The sequence below is a fragment of the Sapajus apella genome, unplaced genomic scaffold (assembly GCF_009761245.1).
Source record: "Sapajus apella isolate SASKATOON/1434 unplaced genomic scaffold, GSC_monkey_1.0 scaffold2, whole genome shotgun sequence".
Classification (NCBI taxonomy): Eukaryota; Metazoa; Chordata; class Mammalia; order Primates; family Cebidae; genus Sapajus; species Sapajus apella.
Window position 1 is genome coordinate 26,571,863 of NW_022436942.1, and position 24,014 is coordinate 26,595,876.

Below are 24,014 nucleotides of genomic sequence, written 5' to 3' on the forward strand. Positions count from 1 at the left end.
TGAGAATCATACTCTGGATATGTGTATTATTTACTGAAAAGAACTGTTCTGTCTTTCCAGAAAGTGATTTCCTAAATTCTGTATTTCCTCCTATTCTGGAATCCTGCTATTTCCTTCTCTCATACTCTGGAGAAGTCGCAGAGGTTTCAAAGGTGCTCTGAAGCTTAAGCTCGTCTAGTTTCACAGTAGATTGCCCCCTGCGAGGGCACCTTTTTTATGTGTTCTCTGAATCTACCCCTTTAACATTCCATGACAAGCCTAAAGCCAGAATCCCGAGACCGCAATGGCACCCCTTCACGAGTCGTGGGGTTGTCCCGGGCGGGGCCTGCTCATTTTCACTTTCTCCACTAGAGGCAGCAGCGCACTGTGACCCTGGCTTACTAAGGTAAGAAGACGGAGACCGTTTGCTTCGTCGGCGGTTGGTGACCAGAGTCTTGATTGACAAGCTCAGGCCTCTGAACTACAACCGTTGTTTATGCACGTACAGCCAATAGAAAGCAGAAGTGCGGCCAACGGCCAATGAGGACTGGTCTTAAGCGGAGCACAGGGAGGGGCTTCCCTCGCGGGGCGGACGCAGGGTAAAGGGTCGGGAGCGTACGTGGGCGAGTCAGTCTGCTTCCGGTATTAGAAGTGCTGGTCGGCCTTGGAGAGGCGCGTTGGGGAGGTACGTCTGAAGCTAAGACTGGGCGAACTGGGAGTAAGAAATGGAACGGGAATTAGCAGTTACTGTTTGAGCAAGAGTAGGAGCAGCTTCTGTCTGCGGACAAATGGCACCCTGAGGGAACGGGGTCCTGCTCGGAGACCAGACTCAGGAAAACTGGGCGGGGAGGGAAGACGGGGAGCTGGTGCTACGCATGCGCAGCAGTGCTGGAGCGGGGGTGGGGTGGAGGCGAGTCTGCGGGGTTTTGCGGGGCGTCTAGGCCCCTGTTCTGCGCCAGAGCGCTGGCGTAGGCCGCTTCTCACCCCGCCTTTCCTTCCTGCTGCTCCGCATTCCTCCTGTCTTCCTGCGCTGTGTAGACGCAGGGCCCCTTGGCCCAGCCTCGATCGCCTAAATTCAGAGCACGTCCTTCCGAAGCGAGGGAAAGCAAAACCCCACCCAACCGATTGCTGTTCCGCTGCGGCCGGGTCCTCGGATCGCGTCAGGCTTGGGTGAGCGGTCAGTAGCCGAGACTCGAGGTAGGCCCTGGTCGGGCGGACTGCCCTGTCACGGCAGGGCGGTGATGTCACACTCTTCTGTGACACGCGAGGCTCCTTAGTTCTTAGCCAACGGCAGAGGCGAGAGGAAGCTGGGGCTGGGGCTACCTTCGCAGGCCCACGGGGCGGCCCCAGCTCTGTTGCGCTTGGTTACCTTTGGGCAGGTGAGGTGGCTTTGCTTTGTTTGGTCTTGGGCCTTGTGGGCGTCTTTCTCAGCCTGCTCAGGAAGGGCGTCGTTGGGCAGCTGTTTTTATCTTGGGCCTACTTGTTGGACCTGTGGTAATAAGTAGGCTTTGGTATTTACTAAGTGTAGAATTACTACCCGTTGCTAGCCCGGGCTGGCTGGGGTCATCAGCCTTTGATTGACCACTCCCACACCAAAAACCACTATGAACTTGAGACTGTGTTCTAGCAACCTGTGAATGTGTAACTTAGTAGAAGGGCCGACTGTGCCTGAAAAAGACAAGGATTTTAAGGTTAAAGGTAAATGGCAAATGGGCTTTTCTAGTTACTTATTGATATTTATAGATTATCTTTCATCTGTGTGCTTTAAGAATTTAATTCAGGAAAGATTATCGCAATTGCATAAACACATTTCTTTTCTTTGAGACGGGGTTTCGCTCTTGTTGCCCAGGCTGGAGTGCAGTGGCGCGATCTCGGCTCACTGCAACCTCTGCCTTCCAGTTTCAAGCGGTTCTCCTGCCTCAGCCTCCCGAATAGCTGTCGTGCGCCACCACACCTGGCTAATTTTTGTATTTTTAGTAGAGACGAGGTTTCACCATGTTGGCCAGGCTGATTCCGAACTCCTGACCTCATGATCCGCCCACCTCGGTCTCTCAAAGTGCTGGGATTAACACATTTCTTATGGCCTGCGTTATACACACTTATTTCTGTAATTATTATTTTCCCAAGACAGAGTTTCACTCTTACTGCCCATTCTGGAGTGCAGTGGCGCAATTTCGGCTCACTGTAACCTCCACCTCCCGGGTTCAAGCGATTCTCCTGTCTCAGGCTCCGGAGTAGCTGGGATTACAGGCGCCCGCCACCACGCTCAGCTAAATTTTTTTGTATTTTTAGTAGAGACGGGGTTTCATCATGTTGGCCAGGCTGGTCTCGAACTCTTGACTTCAGGTGATCTGCCTGCCTTGGCCTCCCAAAGTGCTGGGATTACAGGTGTGAGCCACCGCGCTGGGCTATTTCTGTAATTATTGTTTTTACACTGTTCGGTGTTTTCTTATTCCTTTTTGTCTAGTATTTTCTGTTCTGCCTTAAAGAGAATATATTGACATTTAGATTCTCTGCCACATTCCTCCAGTAGGGACAGAATAGTTGAACCCTTGAGAAATGCAATCTGTAATTTGGATCCAGAGTTTCCTTCTTCCATTTTTAAAAAAAAATCTGGTTGTGGAAACATGGCTTAGTACCACCTTCCTCCTTTTTTTGGGGGTGGGGGGCATAGTCTCACTGTCGCCCAGGCTAGAGTGCAATGGCACAATCATGGCTCACTTAAATCTCAACCTCCCCTGGCTTAGATGATCCTCCCACCCGAGCCTCCTGAGTAGCTAGGACCACAGGTGGGTATCACCAACCCCAGCTAATGTTTGTACTTTTTTGTGGAGATGGAGTTTCACCATGTTACCCTGGCTGGTCTCCAACTCCTGGACTCAAGCAATTTATTTATTTTTTTATTAATATTTTATGAGACAGAGTCTCCCTCCCTCACCCAGGCTGGAGTGCAGTGGCGCAATCTCGGATCACTGCAACCTCTGCCTCCCAGGTTCATGCAGTTCTCATGCCTCAGACTCCTGCATAGCTGGAATTACAGGTGCATGCCACCATGCCCAGCTAATTTTTTTATTTTTAGTAGAGATGGGCTTTTGCCACGTTGGCCAGGCTGGTCTTGAGCTCTCGACCTCAAGCGATTTGTCTGTTTCAATCTGCCAAAGTCCTGGGACTACAGATGTAATCCTTTCCTAAAGAATAAGAATCAGCTCTCCTAAAGAATAAGAAAAGGCATTAAAAAATTAGCTGGGTATGGTGACGCCCGCCTGTAGTCCCAGCTACTTGGAAAGCTGAGGCAGAAGAATTACTTGAACCTGGGAGGCAGAGGTTGCAGTGAGTTGAGATTGGATCTCTGCCTGGTCGACAGAGCAAGACTCCATCTCAAAAAAAAAAAAGGAATAAGTCAGTGTAAAATTAATCCAGATACTTAGCATTTTCAAGTTCTTTTCTTTGTGAACTACAACTTTATAGATGTAGTTCATGTTCTTTATACAAATGCTGAAAAATACAGAAAAATGTATTAGGAATCAGTGTATGTTTTGTTTTTGTTTTTTTAAGATTTGTTGGCTGGGCCCTGTGACTCACAACTGTAATCCCAGCACTTTGGGAGGCTGAGGCGGGCAGATCACGAGGTCAGGAGCTTTAGAGCAGCCTGGCCAACATAGTGAAACCCTGTCTGTACTCAAATAAAAAAATTAGCCTGGTGTGGTGGTGTGTGCCTTGTAATCTCAGCTACTCAGGAGGGTGAGGCAGCAGAATCACTGGAACCTGGGAGGTGGAGATTGCAATGAGCAGAGATCAGAGGTTGCAATGAGCCGGCTGATTTTTGTATTTTTAATTTCACAATGTTGGTCAGGTTGGTCTCAAACTCCTGACCTCGTGATCCACCCTCCTCGGCCTCCCGAAGTGCTAGGATTGCAGACGGAGCCACCATGCCCGATCTCTTGCCACTATTACACTGTTTGTTTGTTATTTTAACTTGAAAGAGATATTTAAAGTGGGACTAATCTTGCCATTTCCTGCTGGGTTGATGTGTGAGAATTAAAGAGGATATGTATATAAAAGCACCTTAAAAGTTATAAATTTTATATAAATGTAGTCAGAAGTATTAGTGTAGAAGTACTACTGGCCTGAAGAGTTTCATTTTATTTCGTGAACTACCCGAGGGTATTAATTTCCTCTAGGGAAAATCACTGAATATTCTGATGCTCTGGTTTCAAATTTTTTTTCTTTACTACTTTGACCTGGCTGTACAGTCTGGTAGAAGTGTCTTCTACCACCACTGTGTTTTGTTCCCCCAGAGTTTCTAACCAAACTGCATGCAGCCCTTCTTTGTTTTTATGTTACACACATTTTGTTTTCCAAAGATGGTGTTTGAGACCAAGGAGAGAAAGGCTGTCTCCTTGACTTTAAGGTTACTTGAGTGACCCTTTGAGGTACGTTCTACTCTGAGCCAGCTGGGCAATGTTGATTTGAGGCCGCAGCACTCTTGATCTGGTAGTAATAGGGTCTAAATTTGTTCTAGAGACTCTGTAGTCCTTAAAGCTTGGGGATAGCTGAGCTGAACCACATGCAAGCTCTGCCCTCAGGGTGAGAAGTTCCTGCACAAATAACTGGAATCCAAAACACTTGAAAAAAGAGCTTCAGGAGTGAGGGTGAAGTGAGTGTGCTGTTTGTCTTAATCTATGTGTGCTCCCATGTGGGCTAAATACGGTGTTATTGGGGAGGGATTACTGGTTTATGCTGGAAGAAGATTATGTATTTAGGATATTGGGGGCTTCTTAGGATTCAATATCTGTCAAACAGTTGTTATAGAGAGGGAGATTCAGTAGTGTCAAAGTTTGGTACAAAAAATAATTTACTGAAGGCAGTAGGAATTTCATCTCCAGTTATTGGTTTGGTTTTGAGGCAGCTCCCTAGAGAGATGGATTCAGTATTAGCTAATCCAGGGGTTTTGGTCCAAGTTAAGGCAGAGGCCGGGACATCTAGGGTGTCTGTCTGGGAAGACCAAAGGTCAGCCCTTGTTGAAAGGCAGTTCCTTGGATTGTTCCTAAACTGAACTGACCTACCTCCTGGGAGAGGCAGGGAAGGCATCAAACTTGTGCATTTACCATCAAATCCTTTACCATATCAGGTTATTACTTAGTGGTTATTAGCCTGTCTCAAAATGCCCATAGCCCTGTGGGACAAGAGAGATGGTATAAATGTGCTGGAGGAGAGGTGTGCCATTAAACAAAAGTATAGACAGTTCCCAATTTATGATGGTTTGACTTAATGATTTCTTACTTTATAATGATAGAAAATTGCTACCTGTTCATTAGAAACTGTACTTCAGGCTGGGCATGGTGGCTCATGCCTGTAATCTCAGCTCTTTGGGAGGCCAAGGTCGGGGGATCAGTTGAGGTCAGGAGTTCGAGACCAGCCTAGCCAACATGGTGAAACCCTGTCTCTACTAAAAATACAAAAAGTAGCCGGGCATAGTGGCACAAACCTGTAGTCCCAGCTGCTTGGGAGGCAGAGGTTGCATTTGGCAGAGATCAATAATAAGGTGTTGAACCTCGGGTGCAAAAGAATCCTATCTCAAAAAAAAAAAAAAAAAAAAAAAGGAAAAAAAAAACTACTTCAAATTTTGAATTTCCATCTTTTACCAGGCTAAGCACATGTGGTATGATGCTCTTACATGAGATATTCAACACTTTATTATAAAGTAGACTTTGTGTTAGATGGTTTTGTCCAACTTCAGACTAATGTGTACTGAGCACATTTAAGGTAAGGTAGGCTAGGCTTAAGCCATAATGTTTGGTAGGTTATGTGTAGTAAATGCATAAATTACGATATTTTCAGTTTACAATGGGATTATTGAGGTGTAACTCTATTGTGAATCAAGCATCTGTACTTTTAACCAATAATGAGATTTTTTTCAAGTGCCTTTACATTTCAGTTTATAATTTTCTTAAACACCACCATCCTCTTCCAAATTAATGGAGTGATTTTTTTTTTTTTTTTTTTTTTGATGAGGCAGAGTCTCCCTCCCTCACCCAGGCTGGAGTGTAGTGGTACACTCTTGACTCATTGCAACCTTCGTCCCCCAGGGTTCACACAGTTCTCATGCCTCAGCCTCCTGAGTAGCTGGAATTACAGGCATGTGCCACCACACCCAGCTAATTTTTGTATTTTTAGTAGAGACAGGCTTTTACCATGTTGGCCAGGCTGGTGTCAAACTCCTGACCTCAAGTGATTCGCCTGCCTCTACCTCCCAAAGTGCCGACATTACAGGTGTGAGCCATTTTGTCTGGCCCCTCCAAATTAATTTTGCTTAATATTTGGGTAAATATTAAGCTTTCAGGATACAGCTACCTGTGAGTTAATGATTGAGTACTTTTTTTAAAAATTTACATGACATGTAAATTAGCCTGGAATAAATGTATTCTAAAACCAGACTTTTTTTTTTTTTCTTTGGGAGAGTCTTAACTCTGTCACCGAGGCTGGAGTGCAGTGGTGTGATCTAATCTCGCTGCAGTCTCAGCCTCCTGGGTTCAAGTGAGTCACCTGTTCCAGCCTCCTGAGTAGCTGGGACTATAGGCATGCATCACCATGCCTGGCTAATTTTTGTATTTTTAGTAGAGATGGGGTTTTACCATGTTGGCCAGGCTGCTCTTGAAGTCCTAACCTCGAGTAATCCACCTGCCTTGGCCTCCCAAAGTGCTGGGATTACAGGCTAAAACTAGACTTTTTAAAAGAGAGAATAATCTGGAACCGTTTTGGATTTGGCTATGAGCAGAAGAAAAGAAAAATAAATAAATAAAAGAATAATCTACTGAAGACATTGGAGTAATGAGTACACCAGTAATAATGTTAGTACACCAGTAATAAAAATGGCTACTATGTATTAAACTCATCCTGTGTATAAAGAGCTATTTTAAGAACTTTATTGGGGCCGGGCGCGGTGGCTCAAGCCTGTAATCCCAGCACTTTGGGAGGCTGAGGCGGGTGGATCACGAGGTCAAGAGATCGAGACCATCCTGGTCAACATAGTGAAACCCCGTCTCTACTAAAAATACAAAAAATTAGCTGGGCATGGTGGTGCGTGCCTGTAATCCCAGCTACTCTGGAGGCTGAGGCACGAGAATTGCCTGAACCCAGGAGGCGGAGGTTGCGGTGAGCCGAGATTGCACCATTGCACTCCAGCCTGGGTAACATGAGTGAAACTCCATCTCAAAAAAAAAAAAGGAACTTTATTATCTCACCTAATCTTCAACCTATTGAAGTAAGGAATGTTATATATTACTATTTTACAAATAGGCCAAACTGAAGTACAGTGAGGTTAAGTGCCAGAAGCTTGCTGCGTGTCCCACCACTAAGGGAGTAACTAGGATTCAGAAGTAGCAGGCACTCTTAAGCACTGTGCAGGGGATATGGTTATACAGTGTATGAAAATTAGTAATAAAAACTAATGATTGGAAAGCTTTCCTAGCCAAAAACACAAAAGAAGAAGAAGAAAAAAACTACTGAAAAATCACTAACAGTTCTTCCCCCTCCTTTTTGTTTTGTTTTGTTTTTTTGATACGGCGTCTGGCTCTGTTGCTCATGCTGGAGTGCAGTAGCATGATCATGGCTCACTGCAGCTTGGAATTCCTGGGCTCAAGCAATTCTTCCTCAGCCTCCCACGTAGTTGGGACTACAGGCACACACCACCACACCCAGCTAATTATTTTTTGCAGAGATGAGGTCTTGCTGTCTTGCCCAGGCTAGTCTGGAACTCCTGGGCTGAAGCAGCCCTCCCACCTTGGCTTCCCAAAGTGCTAGGCTCACAGACGCGAGACACTGTGCATGGCCTAACATTTTTTGCGGGGTGGTGGGGGTGGGACGGGGGGAGGCAAGTGAACATACCTCAAGATTTTATTGTCTTCCTAATAAAATATAAACTGATATTTAATTAAATGTATGAAGAGTATTTTCTTAGATTTGCTCTTTTAATGTACGCACTGAGGTAACGTCTGTCCTGGCTCCATCATTGCACATCCATGATAGTTTGGTTTTGCATAGCTTTTGGCTACTTCAGCATGTTTCATATTTACCGTAGTTCCTAGGTATGTGGGAATGGTATTGAAGATATATATATTTTTAATTTAAGGCTCGACTCTTGATGATAGTCTTTCATTTTAGGAGAAAGATAAGGGAGATACCTGGAACAAAATAACAAGGGATTTAACATGACCTAGATGTCTACTACTAAGAATATCTGTCTCCTACCAGCCCCTGCTGTCCCTCCCTTCCCAAGCAAAAGCAGACCGCAGGAATATCTAATTCAAAACAATTTGTTTACTTAAATTTTTTTCTTGGGAAAGCTGTTTATTAAGCTCTTAGCTTTTTGTTTTTGCATGGCTCTGGCAGAGGAGGCTGGTCAGTGGTACCACAGAATGCAAAACTTTACCGGTATTTGCATGACATGTTGACACCTTCTGACAGGTTTTCCTCTCAGGATGAAAGTTTATGAAGGCTTAACACAAGGCTCTGAATGAAATTAGAGGAATTTGGCTATGATTAACACCTGAGCGTTTACTTCTCATTTACAAATGCTGTATACGCAGTTTCCCACAACTCCTGGAGGCACTATCCACATTGTATTCTATTTAAATAACCGGCCGGGCGCGGTGGCTCAAGCCTGTCAAGAGATCGAGACCATCCTGGTCAACATGGTGAAACCCTGTCTCTACTAAAACTGCAAAAAATTAGCTGGGCATGGTGGCGCGTGCCTGTAATCCCAGCTACTCAGGAGGCTGAGGCAGGAGAATTGCCTGAACCCAGGAGGCAGAGGTTGCGGTGAGCCGAGATCGCGCCATTGCACTCCAGCCTGGGTAACAAGAGTGAAACTCCGTCTCAATAAAAAAAATAAATAAATAAAAAATAAATAACCCCTCCTCTGTTTTAGAGTTGAATTGTAAGAGGCTTAGAGGTGTGATGGGACTGCTGTATTGAATTTTTTAGCAACTCATAATGTACTTCTTTTCTTTATTTTGGTAAAATAAAGAAAATTATTTGGTAAAATAACATATTTTAATGTGTTTTTTTAAAACAAAGATTTTCATTTAATTGTGGGTTCCTCTGGAATGTTAGCTGAGTTACCTGGTTAATGGTATTGAATATAATACTTCAAGCTCTGTTAAGAGCTGACTGCTCCTAGGATGGAAAATACTTGATATGAGAGCTGCTATTTTTGAGTTATGTGTGCAACTTAATCTTGTTTGGCTGAGTTTGCTTATTGGCCATTGAAATGTAGGTATCTTTTCTGAGCTTAACTAGTTGAAGCTAAGATTGAAACTTGGTAAGTTTATCCTATCTGGCAATATTTGTCAGAATAGTTTTATCTCATTACTTCTCTGTATATTAGTTCTTGTCTATTTGGAACAGATCTAGAGCAAACCATCATGCTTCCTTGATGCTAAGACCTACATATTCCCTCTCACATTTTAACATTTCTGAAATAAATTGTCATTTGTACATTGTGTCATATACATTAAATGTATACAGATGCTCTTCAACTTAAGACAGGCTGCATTTGGAAAAAAAAACCTAAGTTGAAAATGTTGAAATATTGTAAGTCAAAAAATGTAAGTCCTTTTCTTTTTGTAAGTCATTTTTGTTTGTTTTTTGAAATGGAGTCTCACTCTGTCGCCCAGGCTGGTGTACAGTGGCGTGATCTCAGCTCACTGCAACCTCCACCTTCCAGATTAAAGTGATTCTCCTGCCTCAGCCTCCCAAGTAGCTGCAACTACAGGCTCGTGCCACTACACCCAGCTAATTTTTGTGTTTTTAGTAGAGATGGGGTTTCGCCACGTTGGCCAGGCTGGTCTCAATCTGACCTCAGGTGATCCACCTGCCTTGGCCTCCCAAAGTACTGGGATTATAGACAGAAGCCACTGCGTCCAACCTGTAAGTCATTTTTGACTTAACGGTATTTTCTATTTACAATGGGTATATCCAGATGTAACCCATTGCAAATCAAGGAGTGTACTGAATGGGTATCAATTGCTCCCACTGATAGGTCAACCTTGGTAAGTCAGGGACCATCTGTACTTTACCAGGTTTATTTTTTCCCCATAAAGCTATTAAAATTGCACTTTTGCATCTGTAATATTTGGTAGTTACATATTTCACTTAAATTGTGAAATAGCGATATTGAAAAACAGAAGTTTTAGTTATTTTTTAATGCTTTCAAACCATAAGCTTCTAATAAAGTTAAATTGCTATTTGACATCTCTCCCCCAACCCACATAGCCTTTGATGGTTTTGGTTTTTCCATCAACAGTTGTTAATAGAGAACCAGAAAGAGGCAGTCAGTAAGTACCCCCTGGGATATGTCAAGGAGGTAACTGAGAAAGGGGGATCTGCCATTCTCCCCTTGAACTGATTACACTGAGCAGAGTGTTGTTACATGAGCATTGCCCCTTTCTTAGAATCCCCTGGGTGTTTGAGGATCCACTCCGACCCTTCTTTAATTCTTGTAATTGGAAGCAAGAGGTTCTTTAGCGTTGCTGTTGTGAATACTGAGAAATGTGGCTCTGAAGGTTGCTTCAGTATTGTTGCAAGTGCTGTCTAGGGATGTCATTACGGGTGTTAATGGAAGCCTTAAACAAAGACACTTTCCAGGTGCTGGATTCTGCCATGCTGTAAGTGTGCTCTCTAGAGGATGTATTCATATTCATCTTCGTTATGGAAGGCTGTGGTTGGCCTTGCAACAACCTGCAATAATTGCACCATCTAGGTCAAGAGGGCCCAGATCCGTGTAACTCAGAGGAGAGAGCAGCAACCTTAGTAGGTTTTGCAGCTTCTCACTGTATCCATCCTTAACAGAACTAACAGAAGTTCTGAGGTGAGTAGGGTTGTTGATGAGAGAAGGAAAGGAAAAATCAGAGAAGGCAAGCCAGCCATTATGATTGTTTCATTTGTGGGAGAGAGCCTCGGGAAGCAAATGATGCTTATATCTTTCCACTGGCCCAGGATTCCTTAGGAAATTTGTTTGGGGACTGTAACTTTTATTACTTAGATGAGTTGTTAGTGTTGTGCTGGGTGCTGATTAGAGTGCTTCATTCAGTAGGTGGCCTTTCATACAACTTATCTTTTGTGTTTGAATCCCTTTCTCTCTGCCCCTTCTTTCTGGTAGATTTAATATGGTTGGGCATTGTGGGCCTAATAAGAATTTGGAGGATTTATATTTAGAAAAGGTGAAAGTTCTGATTCAATCTTTAGTACTATAGGCTGAATATGTTTATTTAGGATTGCATATGAAATCAGGGAGGGAGCAAAACTTAAGAACTTGGTTTTATGGTATTGATATGATCTAACGTGGATATAGTTCAGTTTAAAAATGCCCTTTTTGACATTGGGACAGTTGGCAAAAATCTGAATAAAGTCTGTAGATTAGAAACAGTATGGTATCAGTATTAATATCCTGATTTTGATCATTGCTTTCAGGTTATACACACGGAAATATTTAGGAGCACTATGTCTGTGTGGTTAGGGAAAAAATATTTTTACGTCTCTATATATTGCTATATAGAGAGAAGATGAAGCAAATGTGGTGAAATATTAGCATTTAGGAAATCTAGGTGAATGCTTTGTACTGTTCCAACTTTTCTGTAGGAAAGGTTCTGAAACTGTTAAAAAATATCCCCCCAAAATCCTCCTTTCTGCATAAATTCCTTTTTTATGGAGGTAGGAACCTCTCTTTTTTAAATTGTGAATTCTTTTCAGTTCAGTTCCAAAATGTATTAGGTGGGAAATTTTGATATGCATATATTTAAAATGCAACTCTTAGTGCCAGACCCAGCTTTATAGTTTTTGTTTTGTTAGGACTAGTCAAAGTTTTATTTTTTGTCCTAAGGTACCGCTAGTGAGGGAATTCTTTTTTTTTCTGAGACAGAGTCATTCTGTCTCCCAGGCTGGAGTGCAGTGGCACAGTCTCGGCACACTGCAACCTCTAGATCCCAGGTTCAAGTAATTCTTCTGTCTCAGCCTCCCAAGTAGCTGGGATTATAGGAGTGCGCCAACATGCCTGGCTAATTTTTGTATTTTTAGTAGAGGCAGGATTTCACCATGTTGGCCAGGCTGGTCTTGAACCCCTGAGCTCAGGTGATCTGCCCGCCTCGGCCTCCCAGAGTGCTGGGATTACAGGCATGAGCCACCATGCCTGGCCAAGGGGATTCTTCAGCATCTTGAAACAATGACATAAAATTGCTTTATGTGCCAGTGTCTAGGTCCCTTTAACTAGATTGTTAATTGAGGATTTCTCTTACAAACTAACTGCCTTTTAAAAGGGCAAATTACCTTCTGAAAGAATAGAAATCAAATGATAGTAACAAAATAGTTTGGGGAAGAAGAGGATGGGTTCATTCCTTTTGTCCTCTTTAAAATGGTTTACTATGATTGCAAATATATTGTAGAAGAAAACATAAAAATGCTTGTGTTAGGGCTGTGGAACTTTAGGCTACTTTTTATTTTTCTGAACTTATGTGTTGCTTTTTTTTTTTTAAATAAGCTGTTTGTGTGATATTGTATGACTTAGTGACTCTAACCTTTCTTTATTCTACAGAGTGGAGGCTGTGTTGCCCAGACTCTGGAACCATGAACATATTTGATCGAAAGATCAACTTTGATGCGCTTTTAAAATTTTCTCATATGTAAGTGTTTTGATCTTCACTGGTTTTGTATTGCATTTCTTTTCATATCTCTTTTTCCCTTTTCCTCGTTTATAACTTTTGTATATATAAGCTAACAAATTAACTGAGCCGGAATCTAGAGAACCTGATGAAAATGTCCAGATTCTAAAGGTTGCTGTGTGGTTACTGGAAAGGCATTTATTCTAGCTTGGCTACTGAGTATTTACAATGTTAGGCTTTTGGTCTTACTCAACAGTTAAAATTCTGTTAACCTATTTTTTTCTTCTTTTTTTTTTGAGATGGAATTTTTACTCTTGTTGCCCAGTATGGAGTGTAATCTCGGCTCACTGCAACCTCCGCCTTCCGAGTTCAAGCAATTTTCCTGACTCAGCCTCCCGAGTAGCTGGGATTACAGGCATGTGCCACGTACCACCATGCTCACCTAATTTTGTATTTTTAGTAGAGGTGGAGGTTTCTCCATGTTGGTCAAGCTAGTCTCATACTCCCGACCTCAGGTGATCCGCCCACCTCAGCCTCCCAAAGTGCTGGGATTACAGTACGTGAGCCACCACACCTGGCTCTGTTAACTTATTTTAAAAATACTCTTTTCTGGCCGGGCGCGGTGGCTCAAGCCTGTAATCCCAGCACTTTGGGAGGCCGAGGCGGGCGGATCATGAGGTCAAGAGATCAAGACCATTCCTGGCCAACATGGTGAAACCCTGTCTCTACTAAAAATACAAAAAAAAATTAGCTGGGCGTGCACCTGTAGCCCCAGCTATCTGGGAGGCTGAGGCAGGAGAATTGCTTGAACCCGGGAGGCGGAGGTTGCAGTGAGCTGAGATTGCACCACTGCACTCCAGCCTGGCGCCTGGTGACAGAGCAAGACTCTGTCTCAAAAAATAATAATAATAATTTTTTTTATTATTATATGCTTTCCTGAAAGTATTTTAAACTATTTGTAACAGAACTTTTACATATTCCCAGGAAGGGAAAGAGAGAGAAATGATTCTTCTTAGCTTAAAGATGAGATTGTTGTGGGAGTGATTGCTCTTACTCACATTCTTTTCTTAGAACCCCCTCAACGCAGCAGCACCTGAAGAAGGTCTACGCAAGTTTTGCTCTTTGTATGTTTGTGGCGGCTGCGGGGGCCTATGTCCATGTGATCACTCATTTCATTCAGGTAAGAATAGTTTTCTCTCCTGGTTGCTGTGGTACAAATTGTGTTAGGAAAAAACCAGCTCAGCGAGGTGGTCCAAGGACCCTATTCCTTTCTTTAATCTTTATCAGTAGTTAAGGATTTAAACTCAGCCATTAAATTAGCACATGTAAAGCCATTTTAATTTTCTGGCAACTGTGCCCCCTCTAGATACTAAAAACAGAATACCTTAACTTTGGCTCTGAATGGTATGCTTCTGACGTACAGGACCCCCACCCACTGAGTAGACACATGCTGTGCATGCTGGGATTCTTCTGTACAGAAGGCTTTTTATCTTTTCCTCCATTCTTCCTTACAAAACACTGATTGTATGATTAATTATCAGGAGAGGCAGGATTGAGACCTTTAAGAAATTGACCCATTTTATTTTCTGATAACTGTTGTCTGCATTGTTGGGTAAAAACCTTCAACAACATGTTTTTCCTATGTTGAGGGAGAATTTGGGTTTGGTCAGTAGGAGTAGAAGGTACAGTTTGAGGAATAACCAGAAGGTGTGAAGACTCATTATGGAGTATCCCTTTTAGCATATATGTAGAGGTGGGCCTCTGTTGGCATTTGCCACTGCTGAGAACTATCCTTATGTTCAGGCATCTCCCAGCAGGGATTGTGTGAAAAATTATCTAGACACTCAAAGGATCGGGCTTTGATCACTTGAGTTTTAGGCAAGGTTAGCCCTTAAGTAACGCAGTAAAATACAAATCAATCCTTGTTATTCACAGATAACATATTTGCGAATTCACCTACTCATTAAAATTTGTAACCCCAGAATAAATACTCGTGGCACTTTTTGCAGGCATGCACATAGTGGTGAAAAAGTTGAGTCACCCTGCTGTGCAATGTTGTCAGCTGAAGTCAAACACAACAGTGCCCTGCCTTCTTGTTTCAATTCTCATATTGTAAATAAATGTTCTTTTCATGGTCATTTAGTGCCACTTTCTTTGCATTTTTGTGCTTTTTATTGGTGATTTTGCTGGTTTCTTTGAGTGCGGGTCTTGCTGTGTTGTCCTGGCTGCTCTCAAACTCCTGGGCTCAAGTGATCCTCCCACCTCGGCCTCCCAAGTAGCTGGAATTACAAGTGCATGCCACCATGCTTGGTTTAACTTTGCTATTTTAGCATAACAGCATAGTGCTGAAGTGCTGTCTAGTATTCCTAAGTGCAGAAAGACTGTAATGTGCCTTATGAAGAAAATATTAGATAAGCTTCATTCCAGCATGAGTTATACTGCTGTTGTGACTGCAAGCTCAATGTTAATGAATTAAAAATAATGTCAAATGAGGTGTCCTTAAATGGAAACACACGTGAAACAAAATATGTATTGATCATTTGATGCAAATATTGTGACCATAGGCTGGTAGGAACCTACCTACCTTGTATTTCCCCCAGGAACAAGGGGGCTTACTAATTCATTGTCCACTGTGACTTTATAACATAAACACTGTAAATGAGAATCAACTTCTTCCTTTAAAGGGAGGAAGGAACTCTGGTGTCTACATCCATCCTTAATGATTTCTCTCTTTACTAATGCCTGTAGCTTTTCCCACTTGCATTTAAAAAAAAAAACAAAAACCTTTTTCTTACTGCAAAGCTAATATTTGTTCATTTTAGAAAATTCAGAAAACAGACTAGCAATGAGAAGGAAGTATTTTTAAAAATTCCATAATCTCGGCTGGGCGTGGTGGCTCACACCTGTAATCCCAACACTTTGGGAGGCTGAGGTGGGCAGATCACCTGAGGTCAGAAGTTCGAGACCAGTCTGGCCAACATGGTGAAACCCCATCTCTATTTAAAATTAAAAAAAAAAAAAATTCCATAATCTCAACTTCCAGAAATAACTACTTAAAACTTTGGCTACTTTACAGTCTTCTTTATATGTATGTGTCTTGGTGTTTGGGGTTTTTGGGTTTTTTCTTTGTTTGTTTTAAGTGATCAAAAAGGGATCATTTCTATTTGTTCTACAGATGGAATGTGCTTCACACACTTGTCACGTTGATTTCATCTTTTCTGTTTTTTTTTTGGCAAGACTCACTAATAGTTTGACTTGGGTAGTTGTTCTGCAGTTGAAGAACTACCCAAGACAGAAGAGCCTCCAGCATCCACCATGATCCTGACTATGCTTCAGGGCTTCTAGGTTCTCTCCTCAGCCCCACCCCTGAGAAAACACTACTTTTTCCCCTGCCTCCAGGTTAGAAGCAAATGTTGGGAAGTTCAGATGAGTATTTGAACCCAATCAAGGTCATTTGCAAAATAAATTTGAAACTTTCAAATGTTTAATTATTGACTGATTATGACTGACAGGCTGGCCTGCTGTCTGCTTTGGGCTCCCTGATATTGATGATTTGGCTGATGGCAACACCTCATAGCCATGAAACTGAGCAGAAAAGACTGGGACTTCTTGCTGGATTTGCTTTCCTTACAGGTACATTAAGGGATTTGTCTAATTTTGAGGGGTGAACTATATTTTCAGTATCTCTTAGTTAGTCCTTTTTTTTTTCCTTCTTATTTTTGAGACAGAGTCTCGCTCTGTCACCCATGCTAGAGAGTGCAGTGGCATGATCTCGGCTTACTGCAACCTCCGCCTCCCAGGTTCAAGCGATTCTCCTGCCTCAGCCTTCCGAGTAGCTGGGATTACAGGCATGCAGCACCATGCCCGGCTAAGTTGTGTATTTTTAGTAGAGACGGGGTTTCACCATGTTTGCCAGGATGGTCTCCAGCTCTTGACCTCCTGATCCACTCACCTCGGCCTCCCAAAATGCTGGGATTACAGGTGTAAGCCACCGTGCCTGGCCTCCTGGCCTGCTTTCTAATTTCATATAGGTTAATCTTGTTTCCCCATCCACAGGGAAAACTCTTTGTAAGTAGCCATTGTGACTGTATTTTTGTGTCCAAAAAAAGTAGGCATTGTGTACTTGAACAAATGAGGTTTAAGAACTTAGGGAACATAACTTGTTAATAGTAGGCATGAACTATTAATAAATTAGACGTGAAAATCTGACTTAGTTGGACCCACGGTGACAACTGTCATAGGAGGTTCTGTTCTGAGTCTTAACAGACAGTGCATTAGAGCTATACATTGAGATCCATTGTGGACACTTTGCTGATTTTCAAGAAAGAAATTAAAAGCACATCTCTTCTAGAATTGTCATAAAGGAAACAAGACTCAAGCTATATAATAAAAATATTTGCAAAACAACATTTGAATTAGAACAGCTTGTCCTGAGTGACAATCTAATCTATACAGTGTTGGAGAAATTTTAGAAAGGAAGAGATTTAGGGATTAAGGTTTTTGGGTCAGGGCAAGCTAGTTTTCGAAGGCATTAAGGGCTGGAATTATCAGAAGGAAAGAGGAAAGTAACTAGAATGAAAGAAATGTTGGAGCTGGAACAGGTTGGTTGCCCTCCCATTGGCGGGTATCCACCTGCAGAACCAGTCTGGCTTTTCTTTGCTACAAAGGGGAGTCAGTCCTGCATGACTACAGGGTTGCTGGCCACGAGGCAGTGTTTTGCTCTTTATCCTTTTTTTCTGTTCATTCCTGATCTGGCCTATATCACCATCTCACATCACTCTAGCTCTGAAATGTTTGACATGCCTGTATTATTTCCTTCTAATTTCTGTTCCCTCCCTGGGGTCATCCATGATTTTCAGCTAAGAGGACAGTTTTGCAGCTACATCTAAAAAAAAATAATGCAGTCAAATATACATTTTATTGAAAACAATTAACGGCAGAGGGGAGAGAGATTTAATTCTTTAGTCCACGTTTGTTAAGAGCATGAGTATGCCTATACTTTGGGATCAGCTTTTGGATGAGGATCCTATTCAAGAATTGATGGTAATACTGTGTTCTGGGTTTTTTGTTTTCTAGGAGTTGGCCTGGGCCCTGCCCTGGAGTTTTGCATTGCCGTCAACCCCAGGTAACTCTTTTGATAGTGTTTTATGTGCTTTTATCTTTATGAATATACCTTCTAAATGTAGACTGTATACCTGTCTACAGATAGCCCATATATCTGTATACCATTAATCTAATGGTCTTTTTCCTCTAACAGCATCCTTCCCACCGCTTTCATGGGCACAGCAATGATCTTCACCTGCTTTACCCTGAGTGCACTCTATGCCAGGCGTCGTAGCTACCTCTTTCTGGGAGGTAAGTGTGAACTGGGAAACATGGAATGAGGCTCCTCTGTAGCCAGAATTCCCACTAGCACTCCTTCCTCACCCCTAACTCCTTTGTGACTATTGAGTTGAGATTAAAAACCTTCATTCTGGGAAAAGTTAAGAAATGGCTTTAATGGGATTGCTTTACTTTGCTTCTCTCAAGAAAGCTTTTTGCTGTGTCTTATAGGTATCTTGATGTCAGCCCTGAGCCTATTGCTTTTGTCTTCCCTGGGGAATGTTTTCTTTGGATCCATTTGGCTTTTCCAGGTAAGACTTTGCATAGCACTTTCTGGCAGCCATTTGCCTCACACTTTTTTTTTTTTTTTTTTTTTTTAATAATACTTCTTTCTGTACTACTTTGGACAGTGCTTTCTAAGCCTTGCCATTCACCTTCATAGGATGGAGCCTTCTGCCGCACAGGCTACACAAGGTTGGGCATTGCTAAGAGAAAATGGTTTGCTCAGAGACCATTTGTATAAGGCCAGTCCAGCAGTGGCTAATTGTTAAAATGATTGAAACTCTTCCAGTGACCAGTGCAGCATTGTGACTAGGGAAGTAATGTGGTTCTTCACCCTAGGCTGCTGTTCTCATGAATGGTAATGTTCATAGGGTTAACATTTGATGTACTTTCAAGTGGCCATGAGCCAGAAAGTATGGCTGTTTTTTTTAATCTACAACTTGCTGCTATATAGTAACTTCATCTCATTCTTTTGTTAGGCAAACCTGTATGTGGGACTGGTGGTCATGTGTGGCTTTGTCCTTTTTGATACTCAGCTCATTATTGAAAAGGCTGAAAATGGAGATCAAGATTATATCTGGTAAGTGTGGGAACTAGTCTTTAACAAACATGAAGGTTGAGGCACATCATTCCATTCCACAGCTGAACTTAGTTTGGTGTTGGCTGAACATAGGTGTTCAAGCTTCGGGGGTGTATGTGGTAGGAAACCTATGGTTTTTGGAACTGTGTCCCATAATCTTCCTCAATTCCTGAAAGACTTCAGATTTTTTAAAAATCTGGGCTAATAGGCCAGGCGTGGTGGCTCATACCTGTACTCCCAGCACTTTGGGAGGCTGAGGCAGGCAGATCCCTTGAGCTCAGAAGTTTGAGACCAGCTTAGGCAACTTGGTGAAAGCCCATCTCTATTAAAAATACAAAAAAAGTAACTGGGCATGGTGGCACATGTATGTAATCCCAGCTACTCAGGCAGCTGAGGCACGAGAATCATTTGAACATAGGAGGCGGATGTTGAAGTGAGCCAAGATTGTGCTACTGCACTCCAGCTTGGGCAACAGCAAGACCCTGTCTCAGAAAAAGGAGGGGGAAGGGGGCTAATATATTTACATATCCTTAGTGACTATCTCCAGGCAGAGGAGCAGGAAAGAGATCGTTCTCCTTTTTCTTTTTATACTTCTGTATTCTTTAAACGTTAAACAATGAGTAGAAGATATACTCTTGTTTAGGGACAGGGTCTCGCTTTGTTGCCCAGGCAGTGTGGTGTCATGAACACGCTTGCTGCAGCCTGAATTTCCTGTGCTCAGGCAATCTTCCTGCCTCAGCCTCTTGAGTAGCTGGGACAACAGGCACATGTGACCATGTGGGCTAATTTATTTTTTGTAGAGATGGGGTCTTACTATATTGCCCAGATTAGTCTGAAGCAATCCTCCTGCCTTGGTCTCCCTAAATGTTGGGATTACAGGCTTGAGCCACCACGCCCAGCCCCTTTTTTTTTTTTTTTTTTTTTTTTTTTGAGACAGAGTCTTGCTCTGTCTCCTAGGCTGGAGTGCAGTGGTGATCTTGGCTCACTGCAACTGCAACCTCTGCCTCCTGGGTTCAAGTGATTCTCATGCCTCAGCCTCCCTATTTGCTGGGATTACAGGTGCCTGCCACCATGTCTAATTAATATTTGTAATTTTAGTAGAGACGTTTCTTGTTGCACCTTGTTGCCCTGTGAGGCCGTGGTCTCAAACTCCTGGCCTCAAGCAAAATGCCTTCTTGGCCTCTGAAAGTGGTGGGATTACAGGCATGGGCCACCATGCCCAGCCCACATTTCTTTAAATGTGATTCTCTCAAAGTCTCATGACTAATTAATGGTAGTTCAGGGTTCACGGTTGGCCCTCTGCAGAGTCCAAAGCCCTTGAGACAGGGCTTGATCTGTCACCCAGGCTGCAGTAGGCAAGTGGCACTGTCATGGCTTACTGCAGACAACCTCCCCAGGCTCAGGTGTTCTTCAGGTAGCTGGGATTATAGGCACATGCCACCATGCCCTGCTAATTTTTGTATTTTTTGTAGAGACGGGTTTTGCTATGTTACCCAGGTTGGTCTCAAACTCCTGGGCTCAAGTGATGCACCTGCCTCGGCCTCCAAAAATGTTGAGATTACAGGTGTGAGCTACCGTATCCGGCCCAATCGCTTTTCTCTATGCTACAGGACTTAGATGAGTCTAAAAGGATCTCAGACACCAGAGTTTTACTTCTTTAGTTGGGGGTAAAGTGTGGGAGAAGCTGGCTTGTGGGGATGGAGGTGGGGTTTATATTCTGCATCTTTGTGTGCTTGTGGATAAAAGAAAGTCTGAAGTACAGATCCTAATCTGGTTCTTGCCTTTCAGGCACTGCATTGATCTCTTCTTAGATTTTGTTACTCTCTTCAGAAAACTCATGATGATCCTCGCCATGAATGAAAAGGTTAGTTAGCCTACAACCCAAAGATGAGAGAATGATGGCTCCTTGGCTTGGCATGTGCTCACACACTATGTAGGTCCAGTGTAGCTGTAAGGCAGGCCACTGAGTAAGAGGTAAAGGTAAATCAGAAGTCTTCAGCTGTTAGAGAAAAAGCAACAAGTAAAAAAAAAAAAAAAATTTTTTTTTTTAAACTAATCCCTGAGCTTAGTATCAAAGGGAAAAGAGCTTCAGTGGCAGTAAACATAACCTACTATATGAAGAATTTAAAGGCTATATAGTTGTGACTCAGAGAAAGGTACTATGGAGGACATTGGTAAATTTTGTAAATTTCAGAAGTAGACTAATTTGATCCATTTGTTAGTCTTAATTTTTTTTTCCAAGGAAGCATTCTATATAGGGCTAATGGGTATCAAATATGGTGTAGTCCCCAGTGGGGGGAACAAATGAGCTTTTCTTTGCAGACCTTGTATTACAGAGCTAGAGACAGTACAGTGGTAGTGGGAGCAGCTGACCAGATAGGATTGCTGTCTCTGTCTAGGCCGTGCCATGGCTGGACTGAGCACCAAGCAACTCAATTTTTATTCCTTAATACATTGAGCTTCCACCCAAGACTGAATGAAGAATTCTGCTGGACCAAATTATTTCTGAATGTCAGTTCATGCCAAAGACTCATGCTCACCTTGCAGATTGGAGCACTTCCCGGGCCTAATGGATGATTGGTGGTCTTGGCCTCTAGTTTCACTCTTCTCTGATAGAGTGCCATCTGCAGCCTTCACCGTTGGGATCTGAGCTGTGGTGGCTGTGAATAGCCTAGAGTAGTCAAGCAGCCCACCTAGGTACTCCTGGGGTGGGGGTGGGGACAGCTGCTTAACCTTTATTCTCGGTAGGTCTGTCGGCAACTTTGGGAACCACCAGTAGGACGTGGTTAAGATTCAGTTCTTGCTGAGCTAAGGAAGCGTTTCTCATTCCTTTTTAATTGTCTGGCTCCCTTCTAGTCCCAAACTAAATGCTCACTCAAGAGTTTTACCTTGAATGTCAAATGTCAAAAATTAATTGGGTGATTTTTTTCTCCATTTCTAGGATAAGAAGAAAGAGAAGAAATGAAGTGACCATCCAGCCTTTCCGAATTTGACTTACTCTCCTTCCACCCCTCATTTCCTTTTTGCACACATTACAGGTGGTGTGTTCTGTGATAATGAAAAGCATCAGAAAAGCTTTTGTACTTTGTGGTTTCCTCTATTTTGAATTTTTTGATCAAAAAACTGATTAGCAGAATATAGTTTGGAGTTTGGCTTCGTCTTCCTGGGGTTCTCCTTGCTTCCTTTTTTGTTAACTCCATCCCATAGCCTCTTCCTCAACTCAGGCAGCCAACTCGCTGTGATGAGGAGTTGGGACCAGCAAAGGGCGCTAACTTCAGGAGTCCACTTTCCCACCAGTGGACCTGAGCTGTTTGGTACAGCCACCCGGCCCTTCCTTCCTCATCATTGTTTGGTATGCGCACAGTTCCTATGGGACTGGGCCATGAGTTTTCCATTGGAAAGAAGTTCACTGGTCCCATTGTTAACTCAGCCTTGTTATATCTGAACTGTCAGGCCCTACAAAGAAAATGGAGAGCCTCTTCTGGTGGATGCTTTGCTTCCTCTGAGCTGCCCACGCTGATCTGGCAAACATACCTTTCTGCTTTGCCTTCACAAAAGTAATGTGGATTTATGTGTGTTTCCTCTCCCCACCCCTTGCCTGACCCTCAGCGAGTCAGCCTGCTTCCATCCATGGGTGGGAAGACCAGCACAAAGGGAAGACTAATTCTTGTCAGGAATTTTTGAAAAGGTTGATTATATGTCTCAAGGTACAGCATCGTAGGATTCCCCTAAACTTGCCCTGTTTTTGTTTTTTTAGTTGGTTATCCCCTTACTGAATGTTCTCTACTAGGTAGCTATGATTAAGTGTCCCAAGAGAGCAAGGATAGGGAAAGGGAATGGTTGAGCCTCTGGAGTTCATTGTAACCAATCCTGCCAGACCTGTTTGGGGCAGCAGGGAGCAAACCTAGATAAGGACCTGTTTGGGGCAGTGGGGAGCAAAATCTTTACTAACCATGCGGTTCCTCCTTCAGATCAACAGAACGGGGCTGTGATAACGTAGGAGGCAGCAATCCTAATAGTCCTTCAGTGCATTTTAGTCTGTCCCGAACTAGATACCAATTGGTGGTGTCAAGCCAGAGATTCAGGGCAGTAGATAAATGTTCACTTTACTGATGCACTTTAGTTTTTGGTCTGTTACCTATTTTCCAGAAATTTGTGGCTTTTTAAGCAGGAGTTAGGTGACCAAACCAGTGAGAGCCCCAATCCATGCAGCCTTTGGCTTCCAAGTGTGGATGGACAGTTCTAATGGCGATCTCCAGCTCCTTCCCTGTGGGCTGCCACAGACAGCTGCCCACAGAGGGGCCAGTGTGGGGCGTGACTGTTTCTCTGAGCTGCTGTACAGGGCTACAGTATGAGAGGATCGAGCCTTTGAAAGCTCATTACCAGTAGGACATAATTTTTGGCTCTCCTTATTCACAACCAGTGCACAGTTTGACACAGTGGCTGCGGGTTCACAGTGCACCATGTCACTGTGTTATCCTATGAAACCATTTGTTTCCAAGTTGTGTTTATTCCTGGAGTGGCATGCCACCCAGAATGGCTCACTGAGGGTGCTGTTCTGATTTAGCTGCTGCCTCCAGCCTCTGGCTTGATAACTTAATAAAGGGACTTTATTCGTATTAAACCCCTGTTAGCAGCACTCTCCATGAATTTGGTGATTCTCTGCCAGTCCCAAGAATTTGAGTTATATCTCTTGAAGCCAAACTCTACCTTCTGTGCTTTTATTGCTTGGAATAATGGAGTTCTTTAGAAACAGTGCCAAGAATGACAAGATATTAAAAAAAAAAACAACTACTTTTAAAGAAAATGCCTAACAGATTTTTAAAATACAGTTATCTCTAATTACCACTTTCTTTTCTAGTTCCTTAATTTTCAGCTCAGGCTGCATTCTAACTCATACTGTGAAGACAAAGGTGTTTTTGATTGAGAAATATATGAAATCTACATAGTCTTAATTTGTAAAAAATAAAGAAAATTCCTTAACCTTTACTGGTGTTTGTGTTAAATTCAAGGGTACTGCTGGTCAGAGAGCTTGTGATACTGCCTGGTTTGCTAGTGGGGGGCTGAGAGTGGGACACAATTGAGTTTGTGCCCTAGGGATGAAAACAGACAAAGCCCCCCACATAGACCTCCCACTCTGTAGCCCCTACATGCCACGGATACTGAGAATTTTCTCTGTCAAATATGTAGACGCC

The 24,014-nt window shown here is 42.9% G+C and overlaps 1 protein-coding gene across 3 annotated transcripts; it reads left to right on the forward strand.

Moving 5' to 3' along the window:
* The first annotated feature begins 586 nt into the window (after positions 1–586).
* Positions 587–23,808, forward strand: TMBIM6 (transmembrane BAX inhibitor motif containing 6). Of its 3 annotated transcripts, none has more exons than XM_032294158.1 (10): positions 587–664; positions 12,569–12,656; positions 13,707–13,815; positions 16,148–16,268; positions 17,712–17,760; positions 17,893–17,990; positions 18,189–18,268; positions 18,719–18,819; positions 20,608–20,683; positions 21,761–23,808. In XM_032294158.1, exons 2-10 carry the CDS (start codon positions 12,601–12,603, stop codon positions 21,782–21,784), a joined length of 714 nt encoding a protein of 237 aa, XP_032150049.1. In that variant the 5' UTR covers positions 587–664; positions 12,569–12,600; the 3' UTR covers positions 21,785–23,808. The 3 variants fall into 3 exon arrangements, with proteins under 3 accessions (XP_032150049.1, XP_032150059.1, XP_032150069.1); XM_032294168.1 differs by lacking the exon at positions 587–664 and adding an exon at positions 868–1,176 and having other exon boundaries at positions 21,761–23,601; XM_032294178.1 differs by lacking the exon at positions 587–664 and adding an exon at positions 10,772–10,849 and having other exon boundaries at positions 21,761–23,601.
* The last annotated feature ends 206 nt before the right edge of the window (positions 23,809–24,014 follow it).

Bases quoted from the DNA above. Each gene is read 5' to 3' on its own strand.
- TMBIM6 (XM_032294158.1), top strand. From the start codon at position 12,601: ATGAACATATTTGATCGAAAGATCAACTTTGATGCGCTTTTAAAATTT. The intron at 17,761-17,892 runs GTAACTCTTTTG...TTCCTCTAACAG, and splicing joins TGCATTGCCGTCAACCCCAG to CATCCTTCCCACCGCTTTCA. The intron at 20,684-21,760 runs GTTAGTTAGCCT...CTCCATTTCTAG, and splicing joins TCCTCGCCATGAATGAAAAG to GATAAGAAGAAAGAGAAGAA.